This window comes from Anolis sagrei, chromosome 7 (assembly GCF_037176765.1).
Source record: "Anolis sagrei isolate rAnoSag1 chromosome 7, rAnoSag1.mat, whole genome shotgun sequence".
Classification (NCBI taxonomy): domain Eukaryota; kingdom Metazoa; phylum Chordata; class Lepidosauria; order Squamata; family Dactyloidae; genus Anolis; species Anolis sagrei.
In genome coordinates this window covers 21,027,723-21,052,860 of record NC_090027.1, presented here as the reverse complement: position 1 = coordinate 21,052,860, position 25,138 = coordinate 21,027,723, and the positions used below count along the sequence as shown (strand labels likewise).

At 46.7% G+C, this 25,138-nt stretch overlaps 2 protein-coding genes and 1 pseudogene across 2 annotated transcripts in view; 1 reads left to right on the top strand and 2 right to left on the bottom strand.

Moving 5' to 3' along the window:
• Positions 1–5,389: 5,389 nt before the first annotated feature.
• Positions 5,390–10,094, bottom strand: MRPS24 (mitochondrial ribosomal protein S24). The gene is made up of 4 exons (XM_060787359.2): positions 10,013–10,094; positions 7,405–7,497; positions 7,137–7,248; positions 5,390–5,920 (listed from the first exon to the last, which is right to left on the bottom strand). Exons 1-4 carry the CDS (start codon positions 10,052–10,054, stop codon positions 5,637–5,639), a joined length of 531 nt encoding a protein of 176 aa, XP_060643342.2. The 5' UTR covers positions 10,055–10,094; the 3' UTR covers positions 5,390–5,636.
• A 5,258-nt stretch (positions 10,095–15,352) lies between these two features.
• On the top strand, positions 15,353–16,474 carry LOC132782622 (general transcription factor IIH subunit 3 pseudogene; annotated as a pseudogene).
• Positions 16,475–25,122: 8,648 nt separating this feature from the next.
• The window catches only part of NPC1L1 (NPC1 like intracellular cholesterol transporter 1), a 43,213-nt gene continuing 43,197 nt past the window's right edge, over positions 25,123–25,138 (bottom strand). The window contains exon 20 of the mRNA XM_067470862.1: positions 25,123–25,138. This exon is cut by the window's right edge and continues 329 nt beyond it. The gene's annotated coding sequence lies outside the window, so the exon portion shown is untranslated.

Here is a 25,138-nt window from a genome sequence, read left to right as displayed (position 1 = left end):
GAACTTTCCTTCAACACCACAGTTCAAAAGCATTGATCTTCCTTCACTCAGCCTTCCCTAAGGTCCAGCTCTCACATCCGTAGGTTACTACAGGGAATACCATGGCTTTGACTATGCGGATCTTTGTTGCCAGTGTGATGTCTCTACTCTTTACTATTTTATCGAGATTGTCCTTCTATACAATACTAAAAATAACTGCCCTGCAGAACAGATCCCATGACAAAGTCTTCAAAGGGGGTTATTTTTGCAGCTGCAGAAAAGACCACGCAGGAAACACAGAAGTGATTCAGATGCAACCCGACAAACCAAACCGCCAGTCTCATTAACCCAGCCTTAATGAGGCCGCTGTTCCCGACTGAGCCGGCGGCAGAGTCCTTTGCATCAGAACCGGGCGTTCTCCAGATGCTGCTGCTCAGCTCAGAAGGAAGGAAAACAGTCCAACGAGAGGCTTCATCCTGCTAGGGACCTATCCCCAAGGCTACTGGGTCCCAACAGTGCTGCAAGGCCATGAATCCTCCAGCAAGCTCAGCCAGAGTCACTTATGGCCAGTTCAAGCCATAGGTCAAGTGGCCCAGGTCACGAGTCAGAGACTTCTGGAGCCATCTTGGTCAAGGCAAACCTTCCCACCCCGGGTTTGGTTCTTGCAATGTCTCAGCGAAGTGCAGGCAAGCCACAGGAAGGGCTTAGAACAGTGGTTCTCAACCTTCCTAATGCTGTGACCCCTTAATACAGTGCCTCATGATGCAGTGACCCCCAACCATAAAATTATTTTTGTTGCTACTTCATAACTGTAATGTTACTACTGTTATGAACCATAATGTAAATATCTGATATGCAGGATGTATTTACATTCACTGTACCAAATTTGGCACAAATACCCAATACACCCAAATTTGAATACTAGTGGGGTTGAGTGGGATTGATTTTGTCATTTGGGAGTTATAGTTGCAGGGATTTATAGTTCATCTACAATCAAACATCATTCTTAACTCCGCCAACAATGGAATTGAACCAAACAGAACGCCCATGACCAACAGAAAATACTGGAAGGGTTTGGTGGGCATTGACCTTGAGTTTTGGAGTTATAGTTCACCTACATCTAGAGAGCACTGTGGACTTCAACAATGATAGCTCTAGACCAAACTTGGCATGAATCCTCAATGTACCCAAATGTGAACACTGGTGGAATTTAGGGAAAATAGACCTTGACATTTGGGAGCTGTAGTTGCTGGGATTTATAGTTCACCTACAATCAAAGATCATTCTGAACTCTACCAATAATAGAATTGGACCAAACTTGGCACACAGAACTCCCATGACCAACAGAAAATATTGGAAAAGATTGGTGGGCACTGACCTTGAGTTTTGGAGTTGTAGTTCACCTACATCCAGAGTACTGTGGACTCAAACAATGATGAATCTGGACCAAACTTGGCTCAGATAAGCAATATGCCCAAATGTGAACACTGCTGGAGTTTGGGGAAAATAGACTTTGACATTTGGGAGTTGTAGTTGCTGGGATTTATAGTTCACCTACAATCAAAGAGCATTCTGAACTCTACCAATGATAGAATTGGACCAAACTTCCCACAAAGAACCCCCATGACCAGACCAGCAGAAACTGTGTTTTCTGATGGTCTTTGGCGACCCCTCCAACACCCCGGAGGTGTCTCGACCCCCAGGTTGAGAAACACTGCTCTAGATGTAGGTGAACTACAACTCCAAAACTCAAGGTGAATGCCCACCAGACCTTCCAGTATTTTCTGATGGTCATGGGAGTTCTGTGTGCCAAGTTTGGTTCACTTCCATCATTGGTGGAGTTCAGAATGCTCTTTGATTGTAGAAATGTTCTGGCAGGCCTGGCACTCTGTGTTCCCATCCCGGCCTTTGTGCCCTTAACCCGGCCAAAGTCCAGGAGTCTTGTGCCCAGCTCCGATTCCGGTCCAGGGCAGGCGCAATCAGAGCTGTGCGCACTCTGCTTCACACACACACACACACACACACACACACACACACACACACACACACACACCAGGACTTTGGAAGAGCTTCAGGCTGTGTTGCGTCGTAGCTTGGCTCCCTTTCCTCCTTTACAGACTGTTCCAGCTTTTGGAGGTCTTCAGATAAGAGAGCTAGGGAGGAATGGCGAGCCTGGTGGTCAGTCCACAGAGACCAATGCCCACACCCCACTTCAAAATAGGAGGCTGCCATTCCCACTCCCAAAAGCAGAGCACTGATCAGCCTTTCCTTCCCAACCACACACATACAGAACATTCTGGAGAAGTTTGGGGGACATTGACCGTGATTTATGGGAGTTATAGTTCACCTGTATACAGAGAAACTGACCCCCACTGACAATGGAACAGCTCCAAACTTGGCACAGAGAAGCCCCATGACCAAGTTAACATACTACAGCAGGAGTTTGTGGGAATAGACTTTGATTTTGGGAGTTATAGTTCACCTGCATCCAAAAGCACTGAACCCAGCCAATGACAGATCTGGACCAAACTTGGCACATTGGCACACAGACCCAACATGGAAAACTGTGAATACAAGCAGAGATTGGGAGTGGTTGCCCTGGGAACCTGGGAGTTATAGTTCACCTGCATCCAGAAAGCACTGAACCCAGCCATTGACAGATCTGGACCAAACTTGGCACACAGACCCAACATGGACAACTGTGAATACAAGCAGAGATTGGGAGCGATTGCCCTGGGAATCTGGGAGTTATAGTTCACCCTTATCCAGATAGCACTGAATCCAGCCAATGACGGATCTGGATCAAATTTAGCACATAGACCCAACATGCATGCAGTCAGGGTTTGGAGATGATTCTCCTTTAATTCTGGGAGTTGTAGTTCACCCTTATCCAGTAAATGCTGAACCTAGACAATGATAGATCTTAGCCAAACTTGAGCACAGACCCAACACGGACAACTGTGAATACAGGCAGAGATTGGGGGTGATTGGCTTGGGAATTTGGGAGTTATAGTTCACCCATATCCAAATAGCACCCAGCCAACGACGGATCTGGACCAAATTTGATACACAGACCCAACATGGCCAACTGTTAATACTGGTTGGGTTTTGGGGCGATTGCCCTGGGAATCTGGGTTTACCCACATCCTCATGTAATTTCTAATGGGAGCATTCATATAAAACAAAACGGAAAATGGCCACACAACCCAAAAAACCTACAACAACCCAGTGATCCCGGCCATGAAAGCCTTCGACAATAGAAATGCAAAAACTGGCTTTTTTCTAATAGTGTTACACATTAACCTGGGCAAATAACCTGGGCACCGCTGGGTCCCCAAGTACCCCACATTAACCCAGGCAGCAGAGCCAGTGGGGAGGCACTGTAGGAGCTGCTGTGCACCAACTCTTGAAGCGTCACAGCCTCTACATCCCAATGGCAACATCCATGTCTCAGCCCAGGGCTGGAGCCAGCCTTCTCTTGGTGCCGGAATGGGCTGCCAGTTGCCCAAACAGCTCCAGGGCTTGCAGGAGACGGAGGGCCAGTCAGAACGACTCAGTGAAGCCAAGTCAACATCTGACACATCTTCAAGGACAGGAAGTAAACACAGATCCACTTATGGGCAACTTGTAATAATCAGTGTTGGGTCTACGGTGCTGTGCCAGCAAAAACAAAGCATCCGGAGCTGGTTGTGTGGCCTCTGCCCCTCCTGCCACAGGAGAGAGAGCTGCCAAGGAGAGGCTGCCCAGCACCGCTTCAAGCTGGCGGCCTGTGGGTCATCATGAGCCCAACCCCACAGGCAAGGAGCCTGCCAGGAGTCAGTGGGTGCAACAGGGACAGAGGCCACTCTCCAGGCCTCCTGCAATCGGGAGCAGGAAGGGCAGAAAACACAAGCTGCACAGGGTTGTTCTAGGTTTCTTGCGGGCTATATGTCCATGTTCTAGAGGCATTCTCTCCTGATGTTTCGCCTGCATCTATGGCAAGCATCCTCAGAGGGTGTGAGGTCTTCAAACTAAGGCCTGGGGACTGGATACGGCCCTCCAAGGTCATTTAGCCGGCCCTCACTCAGGGTCAACCTAAGTCTGAAATGAATTGAAAGCACACAACAATCCCATCTCATCAGCCAAAAACTGGCCAACACTTGAAATGCTAATAAGTTTATATTTGTTAAATTTTGTTCATTTTAATTATTGTATTGTTTTAAATGTTGTTTCCACTACAAATTAGATATGTGCAGCGCGCATAGGAATTCATTCACTTTTTTTTCAAATTATAATCCGGCCCTCCAACAGTTTGAGGGACTGTGACCTGGCCCTCTGTTTAAAAAGTTTGAGGACGCCTGTTCTAGAGGCATTTTTTCCTGACGTTTCGCCTGCATCTATGGCAAGCATACTCAGAGGTTGTGAGGTTCATAGATGCAGGTGAAACGTCAGGAGAGAATGTCTCTAGAATAGGGGTCCTCAAACTAAGGCCCGGGGGCTGGATACAGCCCTCCAAGGTCATTTACCCGGCCCTCACTCAGGGTCAACCTAAGTCTGAAATGACTTGAAAGCGCACAACAACAATCCTATCTCATCAGCCAAAAGCAGGCTCACACTTCCCATTGAAATGCTAATAAGTTTATATTTGTTAAAATTGTTCTTCATTTTAATTATTGTATTGTTTCTAAGTGGTTTTTTCCCCACTACAAATAAAATATGTGCAGTGCGCATAGGAATTCATTCACTTTTTTTCAAATTATAATCCGGCCCTTCAACAGCCTGAGGGGCTGTGACCTGGACCTCTGTTTAAAAAGTTCAAGGACCCCTGCTCTAGAACATGGCCATATAGCCTGAAAAAACCTACAACAACCCAGCGATTCCAGCCATGAAAGCCTTTGACAATACAAGCAGCATGGCTCCACTTCTGCAGTGGGCAGAGGAACAGTACAGAAAGCCAAGCCCTTGACCCTGGGGGCTCCCTCTTGTTTTGAGGAGCTGAAGAATTCCCTAGTGTGGCCCTTCTGGCTGTGGAAGAGCATGCAACTGCCCATGACATCCGCACCTCTTTCTTCCCCCTCAGGAAAGGCCCATGTGGCAGGAGACCTTGCTTCCTCCTCCCTCCAACTCCTGAAAACTGCAACTACAAGGCAGGTCTCCCACTTGAATTTGCTTCATTTCCGTACACAAGCATTGCCCCCTGAATCGCAATGCAGCCCACAACGTGGCCTCTGCCCTGTGGGTTCTTCTCCTCTTTCCTCCCCTGAAGTGCAGCAGATTCCACTTTCAAGCTGTAACAGGGGTGCAAAAGAGGAGGCAGCAGCTTGGTGCGTTTGCCTATCCTCAAGGGTGAATCAAGTCAGTAGCTTTTGCCAGAAATTTCCAAATAAAGGTGTACCAAAAAAGGAGAAAGGAAACAAGAGGCACACACAAATAGGGAACTGCGAAAAGCAGCTAATTTTTTTGTTATGAGCAGCATCCTGGAACCCCAACGGATTTCACAGCAGCAACCAAGGTTCTCTGAGTCTCTGCTTGTGGGCATCCTCCTCCTCAGGAAATGACCAAGAACAAACAGGGCCCCCATTTCCAGTCCTGCCAGGCCCATGGGAAGGGAGCAAGAAGCCCTCAGCCCTGCTCTAGAGACCCCCTGACAGACCAGAGCCAGGCTCCCATGACAGGGACTAGATGTACTTGTAGACCACCTTCTCGGGCACTGTCTGCACTTCCATCTTGACGGGACATTTGTAGAGGAAGGATAGCAGTGTTTCTGTGTAGCCGATCAGGAAGTAGAACTTGGACGGGGGCAGCCTCTGCAGGAAGATGGCGCAAATGATCAGGGTGTTGGCACGCCGCTTCAGCACAATCTCGTTGGCCAGGCAGCCATGGAAAGTGCCGTGGATGAACTTGCGGATGAAGACATCCTCCACGGCCCGCTCTGCCGCCCCCAGCTCTCCATTAAGGTGGCCTACAGGGAAGAAAGGAAGGTCATCCGCTGGGGACTCCTCCCACCAGCGCCAACTGCCACTCTGGGCCAGAGTGAAGAGAGAGAGGGGCAGAAGACAGTTCCACCTTGTCTCCTGTGCTATGTTAACAATATAATGTAATGTAATGTAATATATTACAGACAGGAAAGCTTAGAGAAGACAATTATACTGAGGAAAATTGAAGGAAAAAGGAAGAGGGGCCGACCAAGGGCAAGATGGATGGATGGGATCTTTGAAGTGACTGGATTGACCTTGAAGGAGCTGAGGGTGGTGACCGCTGACAGGGAGCTCTGGCATGGGCTGGTCCATGAGGTCACAAAGAGTTGGAAACGACTGAACAAATGAACAACAACATAATATATTGTATATACATATAATATTTACAATATTATAATGTAATGCAATATAATACTAATAATAATACTATGATATTATAATTATATATTTATATTACATGTAATATTACTAATAATATCACAATATAATGGTATAATACAATACAGTAATATTTAAAACTGACATAGTACTATGCTAATAATATAGTATATTGTATCTAAGCCACTCTAAGTCCCCTTCGAGGTGAGAAGGGCGGCATATAAATGTCGTAAATAAATCTATATAAATAAAAATGTAATGTTTGTTTGTGGGATTAACATAACTCAAAAACCACTGGGCAACTTGACACCAAATTTGGACACAAGACACCTATCAGGCCAACAAGTGACCATCACTCATAAAACACTGAAAAACACAGTGGAAGGGACTCCAAAAGTCCAAAAATAAAAAAATACACTACAACGCATGCGCAAAACCACATATATACACATATACACATACATACACACTGGGAAACCGCAAAGTGTGGCAGGGGACTGCTAGTAAATAAAGAAGGAAGGAAGGAAGGAAGGGGAAAGAAAGATAAGAAGGGCAAGAGGAAAGACCAGTTCTGTTGGCCTTCTGGTGCGTTGGATTAGTTGGTGTGAAAGAGACCTCCAGTTCCACCAGAAGCCCAAGCTGCAGTGCCCACAATCCCAGAGGTTCCTACATCAAACTCTGAAAGGTAAACAGAAGGACAAGGGATCCTCCCACTAAACCAGTCTTTCCCGCCACCACTTTTGCCACAAAGGGCCTCCCGGGCACATGGCCTCTTTCAAAACGTAGTTATGGCAGGCCCTTCTGTCCCTCCGACCCACTCACTGGTGTTCTGGGAGAGCCATCCCTTCCGGTGCGCAATATAGTGCGGAGGGTGGACTTCTTCGTAAGTCACCGGCTTGTCCCCTTTCCCCACGCGGACACGGGCTGCTTGGTTCTGGAAGAGAGACGCCGAATGTCAACAGAGAAGGGGAACCCTCCTTTTAAGTCCAGGAGGCAGAGAGCGGGGTCTCCAATAACCCTCCTGTCCAAGGAGCTTGCCTTTGGGTCTCTTTTCAAATAGAAATAAGAACAACAGCAATAATAATAATACCTTCAAGCAGGAAGCAGTGGTCTGGATGCCTCGGGAAGCGGAGAGGACTCCCCTTGGAGGGGCACCCAATTGTCCCTCATAGAAAACGAAGGCCTGGGAGGAGCAGAGAACCATAGAATCATCAAGCTGAAAAGACCACGTAGACCATCTAGTCCACCCCCCTGCCATACAGGGAAAGCAAAATCAAAACACCCCGACAGATGGCCATCCAGCTTAGTCCTGGGACAATCTTTTGTTTTAGGTCAGTGGTTCTCAACCTTCCTAATGCCACGACCCCTTAATCCGCTTCCTCATGTGATGGTGACCCCCAACCATAAAATTAATTTCATTGCTACTGTCATAACTGTCATTTTACTGCTGTTATGAATCGTAATGTAAATATCTGAGATGCAGGATGTATTTTAGTTCACTGGACCAAATTTGGCACAAATACTCAATACACCCAAATTTGAATACTGGTGGGATTGGGGGAGGGTATTGATTTTGTCCTGTGGAAGTTGTAGTTGCTGGGATTTATAGTTCACCTACAATCAAAGAGCATTCTGAACTCCACCAACGATGGAATTGGATCAAACTTGGCACACAGAACTCCCCTGACCAACAGAAAATACTGGAAGGGTTTGGTGGGCATTGACCTTGAGTTTGAGAGTTGTAGTTCACCTACATCAAGAGAGCACTGTGGACTCAAACAATGATGGATCTGGACCAAACTTGCACGAATTCTTAATATTCCCAATGTAAACACTGGTGGAGTTTGCGGGAAATAGACCTTGACATTTGGGAGTTGTAAATGCTGGGATTTATAGTTCACCTACAATCAAAGAGCATTCTGAACCCTACCAACGATTGAATTGGGCCAAACTTCCCACACAGAACCTTCATGACCAACAGAAAACACTGTGTTTTCTGGTGGTCTTTGGTGACCCCTCTGACACCCCCTCGCGTCCCCTCCAGGGGTCCTGACCCCCAGGTTGAGAAACGCTGTTTTAGGTGGTTCAGTTCATCTTGGAGGAGGTGGGGTTCACTTTCTTTTTGCATGGTGTACCAAGGCTTTAATGGTGCTTCTTTTTTGACTTGGGTGATGAACTGAACCACCTCAACTGGGCTCTACAGGCCAATGGAGACTCCACCTCAGACATCAGAGGAGCTGCAAGACCGAGAACAAGACCGAGACAAAGATCCACCCAGAGGGAAAGTGTTCTTGCCATACATCAAGGGAACCACTGACCGCACAGGGAAGCTGATGAGGAAACACAACATACAAACTATCTACAGACCCACCAAGAAAATCCAACAAATGCTACGTTCAGCAAAGGACAAGAGGGATCCTCTCACTTCTGCAGGAGTCTACCGTATACCATGCAGCTGTGGACAAGTCTACATAGGGACCACCAAACGCAGCATTGCCCAAACACGGAACATGAAAGGCACTGCAGACTCCTTCACCCAGAGAAGTCAGCCATAGCAGAGCACCTGAGGAACCAACCTGGACACAGCATATTATTTGAGAACACAGAAATGCTGGACCACACCAACAACCAGCATGTCAGACTACACAGAGAAGCCATTGAAATCCAGAAGAAGCATGTGGACAATTTCAACAGAAAGGAGGAAACCATGAAAATGAAAAATCTGGCTACCAGTATTTAAAAACTCTAAAATTAGAACAGCACAACAACAAACTTGGTACACAGACCCAACATGGACAACTGTGAATACAAGCAGATTGGGAGTGATTGCCCTGGGAATCTGAGAGTTATAGTTCACCCTTATCCAGATAGCACTGAATCCAGCCAATGATGCATCTGGACCAAACTTTGCACACAGACCTAAAATAGCCAACTGTGCACGCAGTTGGGGTTTGGGGGTGATTCTCCTTTAATTCTGGGAGTTGTAGTTCACCCTTATCCAGTGAATGCTGAACCTAGCCAATGATAGATCTTAGCCAAACTTGAGCACAGACCCAACACGGACAACTGTTTTGGCTTTCAGTCGGCTGAGAGGACATCTAATCACCTCTCAACAAAAGATTGCTCCAGGCACTGCCAGGCCATCAATGCTAACCAAGGTAGTCAGTTGAGACATTCACACCTAGCTCCAGCAGACAAGAGTCCTTTGTCTCACCCTGGTCATTCCACAGATATATAAACCCATTTTCCTACTTCCAACAGACCTCACTACCTCTGAGAATGCTTGCCATAGATGCAGGCGAAACGTCAGGAGAGAATGCCTCTAGAACATGGCCATATAGCCCGGAGAAACCTACAACAGCCCATTGTGAGGTTTGTTGGTAGCTAGGCAAGTGGGGTTTATATATCTGTGGAATAATGTCCAGGGTGGGAGAAAGAACTCTTTTGTCTGTTTGAGGCAAGTGTGAATGTTGCTATTAGCCACCTTGAGTAGCATTGAATAGCCTTGCTGCATATCTATCTCAATCGTATCTATATTTGTGGCTGGATGGCCATCTTCCAGGAGGGATCGAATGGTGCCTTCCTTTGTGGTAGATGGGGGTCGGACTGGACGGCACTTGGGGGTTCTATGACGTGGGCAGAGGGGGGGTCATTGCCGGAACCGGAAGCAGGCTCCGTTCCCCTCCCCCCGGACTCACCCGCCAGGCGCCCCGCGCGGGACTCAACCAGGGCGCCGCCATCTTGGCAGGGGAACGTCTGGGGGCGGAGAGAAGGCGCCAAATCTCGCGAGAGGAAAACGAGGAGGTGGCAATGGAGAGTGGGTGAGGAGGACGCGACCCCTGGCGGAGATTTGAGGAAACGCCCAGTTCACTCGAGGTCAACAGAAAGCCTATTTGTTTGCAAGTGTTGTGACCCATTTAAGGTGAAATCAGGTGTCAGATAGGGATGTGTTCCTGCCCCAACTTTATTCTCCATCTTCATCGCTATGATACTTCACCTTGTTGATGGGAAGCTTCCCACCAGAGTGGAAATCATCTATTGGACAGATGGCAAGCTGTTTAACCTCAGCAGACTGAAAGCCAAAATCTAGGTTACAACATGTTAGAGAACTCCAGTATGCTGATGACAATGTCATCTGTGCACATTCAGAAGAAGACTTACAAGCCACTCTAAACACCTTCGCAGAAGCATACACGAAGCTCGGCCTGTCATTGAACACCGAGAAAACCAAAGTGCTCTTCTAGCAGACACCAGCCAACCCCTCTCCAATGCCAGAGATACAGCTTAATGGTGTAACATTAGAAAATGTTGACCACTTCCGATACTTTGGCAGCCACCTCTCCACCAAAGTCAACATCGAAACCAAAATACAACACCGCCTGAACTCTGTGAGTTCAGTTTTTTTCTGAATGAAGCAGACAGTGTTTGAGGACCAGGACATCCGTAGGAATACCAAGGTGCTTGTCTATAAAGCTATTGTCCTCCCAACCCTGCTATATGCCTGCGAGACGTGGACTGTCTTCAGACATCACATGCAACTCCTGGAACGATTCCATCAGTGTTGCCTCTGAAAAATCCTGCAAATCTCTTGGGAAGACAAGCGGACAAATGTCAGCGTGCTGGAAGAAGAAAAGACCACCAGCACTGAAGTGATGTTCCTCCGCCATCAACTCTGCTGGACCGGCCAAGTTGTCCAGATGCCTGACCACCGTCTCCCAAAGCAGTTGCTCTACTCTGAACTTAAGAATGGAAGACGGAATGTTGGAGGACAGGAAAAGAGATTTAAAGACGGGCTTAAGGTCAACCTTAAAAACTCTGGCATAGACACTGAGAACTGGCCCTTGAGCGCTCCAGTTGGATGTCAGCTGTGACCAGCAGTGCTGTAGAATTTGAAGAGGCACGAATGGAGGGCGAAAGAGAGAAATAAAACATGCATGATTAAATGGGCAGAAAATTTAAGAAGGCCCATTCAATTTAGAGAATGGGAACAAATGTGGAATAAAAAGTTGAAATATACTTACGCTATGGATTTAAAGAAAATTGGCCCAAAATGTTCTATAGATGATACCTTACTCCCAATAAATTAAGTCTTGTGTATAAAAACATCCCAGACAAATGTTGGAAGTGTAGTGAACAAACAGGTACATTCTACCATATGTGGTGGACATGCAAAGAAACGTCTAAGTACTGGTCACGAATACATGAGGAAACACAAAAAATACTGAAAAGGAAGTTTAAGAAGAAGCCTGAGTATTATTTATTATGTTTCACAGACCTGGACTTACAACTTGAAGAAAATGAAGACAAATTATTAACATACATTACAACAGCAGCGAGGATTACTTTTGCCAGATATTGGAAAAAAGAACAGATTCCCATTATCGATGAATGGATAGATAAGGTTAAAGAAATAAGAGACATGGATGAATTCCAAGACCCATCCCCGCCTTGCGGGTCTTGGAGGTACTGTTTTGCAGTGGCTCCGGTCATTCCTAGAGGGTCGATCTCAGAAGGTGTTGTTGGGGGACACCTGTTCCACAGGCAAGGGGCCACCACTGAGAAGGCCCTGTCCCTCATCCCCACCAGCCTCACTTGTGATAGAGGCGGGGCCGAGAGCAGGGCCTCCCCAGCAGATCTTAAACTCCAAGGTGGGACATAGAAGGAGATACGTTCAGACAGGTATGCTGGGCCGGAGCCGTATAGGGTTTTATAGGTCACGGATTATCGAGATCCGGCACAGTCTGGTTTTAGGCCGGGACATGGTACCGAGACAGCCTTGGTCGCCTTAGTGGATGATCTGCGCCGGGAGCTCGACAGGGGGAGTGTGTCCCTGTTGGTGCTGCTGGACCTCTCAGTGGCCTTCGATACCGTCGACCACGGTATCCTTCTGGGACGTCTCGCGGGGATGGGTCTTGGAGGTACTGTTTTGCAGTGGCTCCGGTCATTCCTAGAGGGTCGATCTCAGAAGGTGTTGTTGGGGGACACCTGTTCCACAGGCGAGGGGCCACTACTGAGAAGGCCCTGTCCCTCGTCCCCACCAGCCTCACTTGTGATAGAGGCGGGGCCGAGAGCAGGGCCTCCCCAGAAGATCTTAAACTCCAAGGTGGGACATAGAAGGAGATACGTTCGGACAGGTATGCTGGGCCGGAGCCGTATAGGGTTTTATAGGTCACGGATTATCGAGATCCGGCACAGTCTGGTTTTAGGCCGGGACATGGTACCGAGACAGCCTTGGTCGCCTTAGTGGATGATCTGCGCCGGGAGCTCGACAGGGGGAGTGTGTCCCTGTTGGTGCTGCTGGACCTCTCAGTGGCCTTCGATACCGTCGACCACGGTATCCTTCTGGGACGTCTCGCGGGGATGGGTCTTGGAGGTACTGTTTTGCAGTGGCTCCGGTCATTCCTAGAGGGTCGATCTCAGAAGGTGTTGTTGGGGGACACCTGTTCAACCCCACAACCATTGTCTTGTGGGGTTCCTCAGGGCTCAATATTGTCTCTCATGTTATTTAACATCTACATGAAGCCGCTGGGGGAGATCATCCGGAGTTTCGGGATACGGTGTCATCTGTACGCGGATGATGTCCAACTCTGTCACTCCTTTCCACCTGCTACTAAGGAGGCTGTCCAGGTCCTGAACCGGTGCCTGGCCGCTGTGACGGTCTGGATGAGGGCGAACAAATTGAAATTGAATCCAGACAAGACAGAGATACTCCTGGTCAGTCGCAAGGCCGAACAGGGCATAGGGTTACAGCCTGTGTTGGATGGGGCCGCACTCCCCCTGAAGACGCAGGTTCGCAGCTTGGGTGTGACCCTGGACTCATCGCTGAGCCTGGAACCCCAGGTTTCGGCGGTGACCAGGGGAGCATTTGCACAGCTAAAGCTTGTGCTCCAGCTGCGCCCGTACCTTGGGAAGTCTGACTTGGCCACGGTAGTCCACGCTCTGGTTACATTCTGTTTAGACTACTGCAACGCTCTCTACGTGGGGTTGCCTTTGAAGATGGCTCGGGAGCTTCAACTAGTCCAACACTCGGCTGTCATGATTTTAACAGGAGCAGAGCGCAGGGAGCATACAACCCCCCTGTTGTGCCAACTCCACTGGCTACCGATCTGCTACCGAGCTGAATTCAAAGTGCTGGTGTTGGCCTTTAAAGCCCTAAACGGTTCCGGCCCAAGCTACCTATCCGACCGCATCTCTGCCTATGAACCCACAGGACTCTAAGATCTTCCGGGGAGGCCCTACTCTCGATCCTGCCTGCTTCTCAAGCACGGTTGGCGGGGACAAGAGATAGGGCCTTCTCGGTGGTGGCCCCTCGGCTGTGGAATGCCCTTCCCACGGACATTAGGCTAGCACCATCTCTAATGGTATTCCGTTAAAAAAGTTAAGACCTGGTTGTTTGAGCAGGCGTTCGAATAACTAGTGCAATAATTGGTAATGAACATAGGAATGGAAAATGGTTGATGAGTCTGGATTATGTTTTTGTGGATGAGATGATAGTGATTAGTTATTGTAATAAGTGTTTATTAATTGTGTGCTGCGCGGGATTGCTAACTGTTTTATACCTGACATTGAATTTCTGCTGTTTTGCTGGTTGTGAACCACTGTGAGTCGCCTTCGGGCTGAAAACAGTGGTATATAAGTAAAGTAAATAAAATAAATAAATAAAATAAATAATTTCCTATTCTGGGAAGGCACATCGGAACAGCCAGGTCTTCAAGTTCTTTCTGAAGACTGCCAGTGTAGGGGCCTGTCTAAGATCTTTGGGGAGGGTGTTCCAGAGTCGGGGGGCCACCACAGAAAAGGCCCTGTCTCGAGTCCCCACCAAGCGCACTTGCGACGCGGGCGGGATCACGAGCAGGGCCTCTCCAGATGACCGAAGTGAACGCATGGGTTCGTAGACGGAGATGCAGTCACGCAGGTAGGATGGTCCCAAACCGTTCAGGGCTTTGTAGGTAAGCACCTGCACCTTAAATTGGGCTCGGAAAATAAACGGCAGCCAGTGGAGCTCCTTGAACAGGAGGGTTGACCTCTCTCTGTAAGGGGCCCCGGTTAACATCCTGGCCGCTGCTCGTTGCTCGTTGGAAAGTAAGTACTATTATTATTCAGTTCTTGTGGGTTTTTTCGGGCTATATGGCCATGTTCTAGAGGCATTTCTCCTGACGTTTTGCCTTCATCTATGGCAAGCATCCTCAGAGGTGAGGTCTGCTGGAACTGGGAAAAAGGGGTTTATATATCTGTGGAATGACCAGGGTGAGACAAAGGGCTTTTGTAAGTTGGGTGTGAATCTTATAACTGACCACCTTGATTAGCACACAATGGGGTGACTGTGCCTGGAGCAAACTCTTCTTGAAAGGTGATTAGATGTCCCTGCCTGTTTTTCTCTCTGCTGTTTTTGCTGTTGCAATTTTAGAATTTTTTAATACTGGTGGCCAGATTTTGTTCATTTTCATGGTTTCTTCCTTTCTGTTGAAATTGTCCACATGTTTGTGGATTTCAATGGCTTCTCTGTGTAAAATTCTCTGTGTGAAATCCACAAACATGTGGACAATTTCAACAGAAAGGAAGAAAACATGAAAATGAACAAAAGCCCTTTGTCCCACCCCGGCCATTCTACAAATATATAAACCCCTTTTTTCCCAGCTCCAACAGACCTCACTACCTCTGAGGATGCTTGCCATAGATGCAGGCGAAACGTCAGGAGAAATGCCTCTAGAACATGGCCATATAGCCCGAAAAACCCACAAGAACTGAGTGATTCCAGCCATGAAAGCCTTTGACAATACTATTATTATTATTTGTGCAAGAGTGAGTCAGCTTTTACTAATGGGCTCTCACTGGATTGAAAATGAAGAACGCCATCTGTGAAAATAAACACCTACGGAAAAGGGGGGGCTCATTTTTGCACTCAGCTCACAACCTTTCCTCCTGCAGGTGGAAGCCAATGTTATTTATTTTGCTGTTTGCATTTATTGCCCTTTTTTTAGTCTACAGAGATAAGGGAGCAGTAGACTTGGGTGGGGGGGCAGTTTCAAGTTCCTGGGTGTCACTGTGAAGGAGGATCTCACCTACAGCAGCCCTGGTGAAGAGTGCTCAGCAAAGGCTGGACTGTCTGCGTATCCTTAAGGAACCACCAACTGAATGGAAAATGGCTGTGCTATAGAGAGCGTCGTAACCAACTGCATCTGTGCATGTTTGGTAACTACATAGAGGCAGACTGCGCTCCTTCCTGCTGCCGAGAGCAATGAGTGGCGATGATGAGCTAAATCTCTTAGTCATAGTAGTGGACGCTAATCCGATCTGGTGGGGAAAGCAGGCGTTGAAAGGCTCAAGGCTTACATTGTCAAAATGCCTTGATGCGAGCATGGTGCTGGGAAACTCACACTTGTTTATGAACCGCAACAACAAGCTTGCTGTTATTGCCAGTCATATACATGAAAGCCGTTTCCTGTATCCTGGAAAGCGTTGGGCAGTTATCGATATCTTTGGTGAGGCTGGAGAAGCTAATATGTCTGGTAGCAAGGATGGAAAGTATGAGTTACTAACTACTATAAATGAAGCAATTGCAGAGGAGATGCAGAATCTGATAATCAACAGGCTTCAATGGAAACAGGCAGAAACATTGCTGGCCGGATCTCTTGCGAAAGCATTATGCTATATTCACAGGGTGAGCAAAACGAAATCAGCCGGCCAGGAAATTAAATCCAGGATATTGGTCATAAAAACTGCTGAAGACAGTGCACTGCAGTATATGAATTTTATGAATGTCATCTTTGCGGCCCAGAAGCGGAATATTTTGATTGACGCCTGCGTTTTGGAGTCTGATTCAGGGCTCTTGCAGCAGGCTTGTGATATCACTGGGGGTATTTATTTGAAAGTCCCACACAAGCGATCACTTCTGCAATATTTGTTGTGGGTGTTTCTCCCTGATCGTAACCAACGATCCCAACTCGTCCTCCCACCCCGTGTTCACGTGGACTACAGGGCAGCTTGCTTCTGCCACAGGAATCTCATTGAAGTTGGTTACGTCTGCTCGGTGTGCTTGTCAATATTCTGCAACTTCAGTCCAATTTGCACCACTTGCGAGACTGCCTTCAAGATTTCACTGCCAGCTGTCATGAAAACTAAGAAAAAGAAGCTGAAGTTAGCCATATAAGAGCATAGCTCATGCCCATTTCTTTCGATGTGCAATTTTCCAGCTGGGGTGCTCTTGTTACATCCCGAATAGATTACTGCAACGCACTCTACGTGGGGCTGCCTTTGAAGTCTGTTCGTAAACTTCAACTAGTCCAACGGACGGCAGCCAGATTAATCACCGGAGTGTCAAACGGAGCATACCACCCCTCTGCTATGTCAGCTCCACTGGCTGCCGATCCAGTTCCAGATTACTGCAACGCGCTCTATGTGGGGCTGCCTTTGAAGACTGTTCGGAAACTTCAACTAGTCCAGTGGGCGGCAGCCAGATTACTCACCAGAGCATCATACAGGGAGCATACCACCTCTCTGCTATGTCAGCTCCAGTTCCGAGCACAATTCAAAGTGCTGGTCTTGACTTATAAAACCCTATACGACTCCGGCCCAGCGTACCTGTCTGAACGTATCTCCTTCTACGTCCCACCTAGGAATTTAAGACCTTCTGGAGGGGCCCTGCTCTCAACCCCACCTTTGTCACAAACGAGACTGGCGGGGACGAGGGACAGGGCCTTCTCGGTGGTGGCCCCCCACCTGTGGAATTCACTCCCCAGGGAAATTAGATCATCGCCATCCCTCCTCTCTTTTAGGAGGAAATTAAAAACATGGATATGGGACCAGGCCTTTGGGTAATCAGGCAGACTGATAAGGACAATGACGACTGAAAGCTTTGGAAACGGATTACGATATGCTGAATGGACTCATGTACCTGGCGAAACGATGGCCACCAGGCTGACCTTTTAGGAGATTTTATTGTATTAACTAGCCGTTCCCTGCCACGCGTTGCTGTGGCCCACATGGGGGTTCTGTGTGGGAGGTTTGGCCCAATTGTTTCGTTGGTGGGGTTCAGATTGCTCTGTGATTGTAGGTGAACTATAAATCCCAGCAACTACAACTCCCAAATGACAAAATCAATTTTTTTTTTTTGAGTGAAGGACATACATTGGGTTGTTCGGTGTATGCTGTCCAAATTTGGTGTCAATTCGTCCAGTGGTTTTTGAGTTCTGTTAATCCCACAAACGAACATTACATTTTCATTTATTTAGATTTAATGTTTTAACTATTGATGTTTATTGTTATGTTATTTATTGTATTGAATTGTAGGCATTGAATATGTGCCGGCTGGAAGCCGCCCAGAGTCCCCCTCAGGGGGTTGAGAAGGGCGGGGAAGAAGTGCTCGAAATAAATAAATAAATAAAAATTATAGGATGCCCGAAAAGAAGAGACCTGTATTCCAATAGACAGAAAGAGTGCTAAACATTTCAGAACCACGGCATAAAGGCGGGTGCCACCAGTGTGCTCAAGCAACAGGAGATAGCACAAGTTTAGAGCTTGTGTTATATAGTCAGGATTACACTGCAACTGCCTTAAACCCACAACTGCAGCTATTGAAGGCATGAAGACAAGATTCTCCAGCCCCAAGAATGAGGTGTAAACAGGGGCGGCTCAATCATTACGCAAAGTAAGCATTTGCAGTATAGTTGATTTTGCCCAGGGGCGCTCTTGAGGCGCTCTTGGGGGAAAACAGACCTTGACATATGCGAGTTGTAGTTACTGGGATGTATAGTTCACCTACAATCAATGAGCATTCTGAACTCCACCAATGATGGAATTGGACCAAATATGGCACACAGAACTCCCACGATGAACAGAAAATATATATCAGTGATTGGTTGCGGGGGGGGGGGGGGCAAAATACTGTTTGCTTACCGTTGAAAATTACCTCTGGGTGTAAAGCTTCTCTAAGAGAACTTCCATGGACCAACTTCTCTATTTGGAACAGGTCAAATAATTTAATCCATAATATCTTCCTTCCCAAAAGAAAGCCCCATTTATTTAAGTAGAAATCTAGTATTTTGTAAAGGGCTCTTGGGGGCTGGTCCTACAGAAGCCCCTCTTGAGTTAATTCATAGAGAAAACAGCCCAATTTCAAGACTGCAGAAACATTGGCTCTAGATTGCTTTGAGCTAAGCTTTTCAATTACGGTTAGCAATGACATCGAGGCAGATAGGAAGGCACTACTAGAGGCGGCCCTAGGTAATTTTCAAAGGTAAGCAAACAGTATTTTGCCACACACACCCCCCCCCCCCCAACTAATCATTGATATATATATTCTGTTCGTCGTGGGAGTTCTGTGTGCCATATTTGGTTCAATTCCATCATTGGTGGAGTTCAGAATGCTCTTTGATTGTAGGTGAACTATACATCCCAGTAATTACACTTGCCACACTTGCTCCCTTGCCTGGCCCGCTTTGGGTCCGGAGCCATGTCTGAAGACCCCGGTGTGTGCACCAAAAGTCACCTCTTCTCCTGACTTTCTCCTCAGCCATTGGGACCAAGAGAGAGAGAGAGAGGTGGGAATGCCCACCTTTCCTGAAGGTAGGCGCAAAAACAAAGGCGGGAGCGGAGGTGGGAGATACCTACAGTCAGAGGGTCTCTCTCTCTCTCTCTCTCTCTCTCTCTCGGTCCCAATGGCTGAAGAGAAAGTCAGGAGAAGAGGAGACTTTTGGTGCACACGCTGGGGTCTTCAGACACACCTCCGGACCCAAAGCGGGGCAGACGCGGCGGCTCCACCCCTTTGGCCCACCCGCGGATTGGAGAGAGGAGAGGAGGTGGGTGGAGCGCCAGGGGATCGGGAAAGGATGCCGGTCATGGGGAAGGGATCAAACGCAGAGAACAATTGAGCTCCAGCTCTGGTCGCGCACCCGGTGGCCGGAGCAGGAACGAGAGGGGCTAGGCAAGGCTCAAGGGCCTGACCCCTTTGGGAAGAGGATCGCCCGGCAGCGAGGCAAGAAAGCCGAGGCTCCCCCCGGACTGCTAGGGCTGTTGTGAGCTGAGGGGGCGCTCCTCAAGTCGCGGTCGAGGGGCATTTACAGAGGCACCTCTGCGCCCCTGGCAAAAAAAGTGTTCTGCGACCGCTTACTTCGCTAATGGACGAGCCGCCCCTGGGCGCTACAAAGGATCACCACTTTTGCCCAGAGAAGCATGGGTTGTCCTCTTTCTTCCCTTTTTGGAAGAACTTTGTAAGTCCTGCAGCCTTAAGAAAGCTTGGCGCATTCTCAGGGATCTATCTCCTGGGGTGATCAAGAAAGCCCCTTCACTGGAAACATTTAAAAAGAACCTCAAAACCTGGCCTTTGGCGAGTAGGTGCACAGCATGATATTTTACACCCCCTCAACGTTTTCGGCTAATGGAGTTCGTGCCCTCCAAATAGGATGTTCTGTCCCACAACTCTGTGTGTTTTATGAGTTCCATTTAAACATCCTACTCCTATTTTATCTCATCATAGTCTGTTAATTGTTTTTTATTCGGAATATGTGGCCCACCCATTGTCATCTCTACTTTATTCGGAATATGTGGCCCACCCATTGTCATCTTTACTTTATTCGGAATATGTGGCCCACCCATTGTCATCTCCCACCTCTGAGTTTAAGATATTCTGGGGAGGCCCTGCTCTCGGCCCCACCTCTATCACAAGTGCGATTGGTGAGGACAAGGAGCAGGGCCTTCTCGGTGGTGGCCCCTCGCCTGTGGAATTCACTTCCCGGGAAAATTAGGTCATCAAAATCCCTCTTCTCTTTTAGAAGGAAACTAAAAACATGGATATGGGACCAGGCCTTTGGGTAATCTGGCAGATAGACAAAGGACAATGACGACCAGAATGAATAGGATTTGACAATGTGGAATGAACTTACGGATTCTGAGCTGGCGAACATTGAACATTAGATTGGTTTTAATTGATTGCGATGTATAACTTGATTGTTTTAATTGTTTTATAATTGCTGTTGATACATGTTTTATCTTATTGTCTGTTGTTGGCATCGAATTGTGCCTTTTGTAAGCCGCCCTAAGTCGCCCCTCGGGGGTTGAGAAGGGCGGGGTAGAAATGCGCAAAATAAATACATAAATAAATAATTGTGTCTATTGGAATTATTATTATTATTATTATTATTATTATTATTATTAATGTCATTTTGATAATGTTGTTGTCGTCTGATGTATATGCTTTGATTTTATTGTTATATTATGTTGTCCGGGCTTGGCCCCATGTAAGCCGCTCTGAGTCCCCATCGGAGAGATGGTGGCAGGGTAGAAATAAAGATTATTATTATTATTATTATTATTATTATTATTATTATTATTATTATTATTATCTCACCCGGCATATTCCGAATTATTGCCATCTGGCAGACGGCACAGGATGACAAAGGCAAGGACAAACAGTCTGATAGAATGTATTGTCGAAGGCTTTCATGGCCGGAATCACTGGGTTGTTGTAGGTTTTTTCAGGCTATATGGCCATGGTCTAGAGGCATTCTCTCCTGACGTTTCACCTGCATCTATGGCAAGCATACCTTTGAGGATGCTTGCCATAGATGCAGGCGAAACGTCAGGAGAGAATGCCTCTAGACCATGGCCATATAGCCCGAAAAAACCTACAACAACCCAGTCTGAGAGACAGCTTTTATCCTAGAACTGTGGCTACGTTGAACTCTGTGGTTTCGCACTGAAGTGGCATTGGGGGGGGGGGGGGTGTCTGGTGGTGGTGGGAGTGTGGAGGGATGGGTGTGTTGTTTTTGTTGGAGCATGTAAGGAATTCGTCACTGTGTGTCAACACTGTGTGTAAAATAATATCCATGAAGCTAATTAAGCAGGCTGGGAGCAGGCTGAGCCTGGGACTTTCGGATACTGTTACATTTTTGTTCACGCTTCAGCTATGCAGGTGTTTGGAGCAGCAGAGAGAGAGGAGTGAAGCAGAAAGAGAGACAGATTTTTGAGTATACTCCCACTTCATGGACTGCTGAAGGAGTTTATCCACATGGACAAAGAAAGACCATTTTAAATCTCTCATAAAAGGACATTATGTGAGTTGATGTAACTGATCACATGATTGTACATATGTTGTTCTGAACTACGTAAAGTAAATTACTTGTTCTTTATTGTTCATCTGTGTGGCATGTTTTCTTTCTCTTGCAAGTGGGCTGATCAAATGTGAACTACATGTGGTTTAATTTTACATTACACCACAGTTGTTATGACATGTGCTGGGGAAGGCATGTAATTTCATTGTGCAATAGTGACAATAAGTTATTGCATTTGGCCCAGCCATAGGTTTTAAATGCTTGTTGTTATTGTTACTGTTTATTGTTTACTCTTGTTTATGAGATTTATTTTAACTGGGCACCACAATTCAAGAGAGATATTGACAAGCTGGAATGTGTCCAGAGGAGGGTGACTAAAACGATCAAGGGTCTGGAGAACAAGCCCTATGAGGAGCGGTTTAAGGAGCTGGGCATGTTTAGCCTGAAGAAGAGAAGGCTGAGAGGAGATATGATAGCCATGTATAAATATGAGAGAGAAAGCCACAGGGAGGAGGGAGCAAGCTTGTTTTCTGCTTCCCTGGAGACTAGGACGCGGAACAATGGCTTCAAACTACAAGAGAGCAGATTCCATCTGAACATTCGGAAGAACTTCCTGACTGTGAGGGCCGTTCAGCAGTGGAACTCTCTGCCCCGGAGTGTGGTGGAGGCTCCTTCTTTGGAAGCTTTTAAACAGGGGCTGGATGGCCATCTGTCAGGGGTGATTTGAATGCAATTCTTGGCGGGGGTTGGACTGGATGGCCCATGAGGTCTCTTCCAACTCTTTGATTCTATGATTCTATGTTGTATTGATTGTTTTCTTATTGCTTTTACTGTTGATGTACTTTGGGCTCGGCCTCATGTAAGCCGCACCGAGTCCCTTGGGGAGATGGTAGCGGGGTATAAATTATTATTATTATTATTATTATTATTATTATTATTATTATTATAGCTGTTCTTTCTATTCTATTCTATTCTATTCTATTCTATTCTATTCTATTCTATTCTATTCTATTCTATTCTATTCTATTCTATTCTATTCTATTCTGTGTATTCATGCATATACCCGATGTTGCTTGTGTGTCATTGGGACCACTGCCTGCCTACTTTCTCCCTTCTCCAGCTCTGAGGAGGAAGGCCTTCCTTAAAATGACTTATTATTGCCATCTGGCAGACTTTACAGGGTGACAAAGGCAAGGACAGACAGACTGAAGGATAGCTTTTATCCTACCACTTCATCACATTATCTAAATTCCACTAAGAGCTACACTTAAAATCCGGCAAGCCACTTTCCTTATCACATTCGTTTGGCTTCAAGTGTAGGAAAGAGCATTCTTTGTGTATTTTAAGTGTGGGTACCAGCATTTTTTTTCAAATGTTTCCATAGCTGGTAGGGAAGTGGATTTTTTGAAATGATCCGGATGATTGGCCGTTTCTGTAATGTGATGGCATTTGTTGCTCCCAGGTTTAAGATGAAACGTTTCCACAGATTGTGGGAGGCGAAATTGTGTGGGGAACCAAAAGTTAGTGAAAGCATTACCTTTTGCTCACCGAGTTTTGACTTTGCCAGAACAATTTCTTTTTTTAAATAATAGCCTTTCTGGGTCCTTCCCTTCCTTTCTTGATGTCTGTGCTTTGTGTTGCATGGGAAAGTCAGGAGAGAAGGATTGTTGTTGTTGTTGTTGTTGTTGTTATGCCATATCTCCATGCTGTGCAGTCATAGGAGTCATAGTTTTCCAAGGTCCATACTCTTCTCTTGGTGCATTTACAGTATAAAAGGAAAAAAGATTGAAAGATAGGCTCAAAGCCAACCTTAAAATCTCTGGCATAGACACAGAACTGGGAAGCCCTGGCCCTTGAGCGCTCAAGCTGGAGGTCAGCTGTGACTAGCAGTGCTGCAGAATTCGAGGAGGCATGAGTGGAGGGGGAAAGAGAGAAACGTGCCAGGAGGAAGGCGCGTCAAGCCAACCCCGACTGGGACCGCGTTCCACCTGGAAACCAATGCCTTCACTGTGGGAGAAGATGCGGGTCAAGAATAGGGCTCCACAGCCACCTACGAATCCACAAGGAAACCCATCATGGAAGACCACTACACTGCATCTACATTGGAGAATAAATGCAATTGGGACCCATTTTAAATGCCATTATTATTATTATTATTATTATTATTATTATTATTATTAGAAACACAACAAGATGAGTCCACAGCAGATACTCTGTTGGCTGTTGCATTGGATCACACGTCAGACACTTCCCAAGTGTCTAGGACTGTGTGATGTATCGGTGAATAATGCGTGCAGATCCCAGTAAGGTGGCCTTCAGCAGCTGGCAGATGGTAATTTTATCAATGCCAATTGTGTTTAAGTGCAGACCAAGGTTTTTAGGCACTGCACCCAGTGTGCCGATCACCAGTAGGACCACCTTGACTAACTTGTGCCAGAGTCTTTGCAGTTCGATCTTTAAATCCTCGTATCGTGATAGCTTTTCCAGTTGCTTCTCATTATTATTATTATTATTATTATTATTATCATTATCATTATCATTATGCCAGTCCTCTTGGGAGTTACAGTTTCCCAAGGTCCATTCCTTTCTGGGTGCATCTACACTGGAGAATAAATGCAGTTGGGGCCCATTTTAAATGCCATTATTATTATTATTATTATTATTATTATTATTATTATTATTATTATTATTATTTCACCATGTCGCCATAGTTTCCCAAGGTCCATACTCCTTCTCTTGGTGGATGTACACTGTGGAATGAATGCAGGTGAAACTTAGTTCAAATACCATAGCTCCAATATATGCAGTCCTGTGAGTTATAGTTTTCCAAGGTCCCCACCCTTCTATGTGAGGCAGGAGAGAGAGAGAGAGAGCATTGCCGCTTTCCCTCCCTCCCTGCTTCTGGAATTGAAGACATATAACATCTGACATGTGGAGAACAAGCCCTATGAAGAGCGGCTTAAGGAGCTGGGCATGTTTAGCCTGAAGAAAAGAAGGCTGAGAGGAGATATGATAGCCACGTATAAATATGTGAGAGGAAGTCACAGGGAGGAGGGAGCAAGCTTGTTTTCTGCTTCCCTGGAGACTAGGATGCGAAACAATGCCTTCAAACTACAAGGAAATTCCATCTGAACATGAGGAAGAACTTCCTGACTGTGAGAGCCGTTCAGCAGTGGAACTCTCTGCCCCGGAATGTGGTGGAGGCTCCTTCTTTGGAAGCTTTTAAACAGAGGCTGGATGGCCATCTGTCAGGGGTGATTTGAATGCAGTATTCCTGCTTCTTGGCAGAATAGGGTTGGACTGGATGGCCCACGAGGTCTCTTCCAACTCCTTGAAATTATGATTTATGATAGTAGGGAAGATGGGATTTCAAAGAGAGGTGGGGGGAATGGTAGGGGGCAAATTTCTATAATGTGAAGACAAATAAACTCAAAGAATGCGGAGTACTACTGAGTTGCATGGATACATTTTAGTGTGATGATGGTAGGGAAGTCATCTGTTTCATTGAAAAACGGAGCTCTACTCAGCTTTACTCAGCCAACCGTTTCATTGCTTCAATGTGATGAAGTGGCTAGAACTGTGGCTACGTTGAACTCCATGGCTTCACATTGATGTGGCATTGGGGTTTGCGCAGTGGTGGTGGGAGTGCGCAGGGATGGGCGTGTGTTTTGTGGTGTGTGCAGAGAAGGTATGTAATTTCTCTGAACAATAGCACAATGCCAATGAAGCTATTCTATTCAATGAGCAGAGTCTGTGTCCGGACAAAAGTACAGTTGC

Excerpts from the sequence above, each read along its gene's own strand:
- MRPS24 (XM_060787359.2), bottom strand. The coding sequence starts at position 10,054 with ATGGCGGCGCCCTGGTTGAGTCCCGCGCGGGGCGCCTGGCGG. Across the intron at positions 7,249-7,404 it reads CCACTGCTTCCTGCTTGAAG|AACCAAGCAGCCCGTGTCCG; the intron begins GTATTATTATTA and ends TCTCTCTTCCAG. Across the intron at positions 5,921-7,136 it reads ATGGCTCTCCCAGAACACCA|GCCACCTTAATGGAGAGCTG; the intron begins GTGAGTGGGTCG and ends TCTTCCCTGTAG.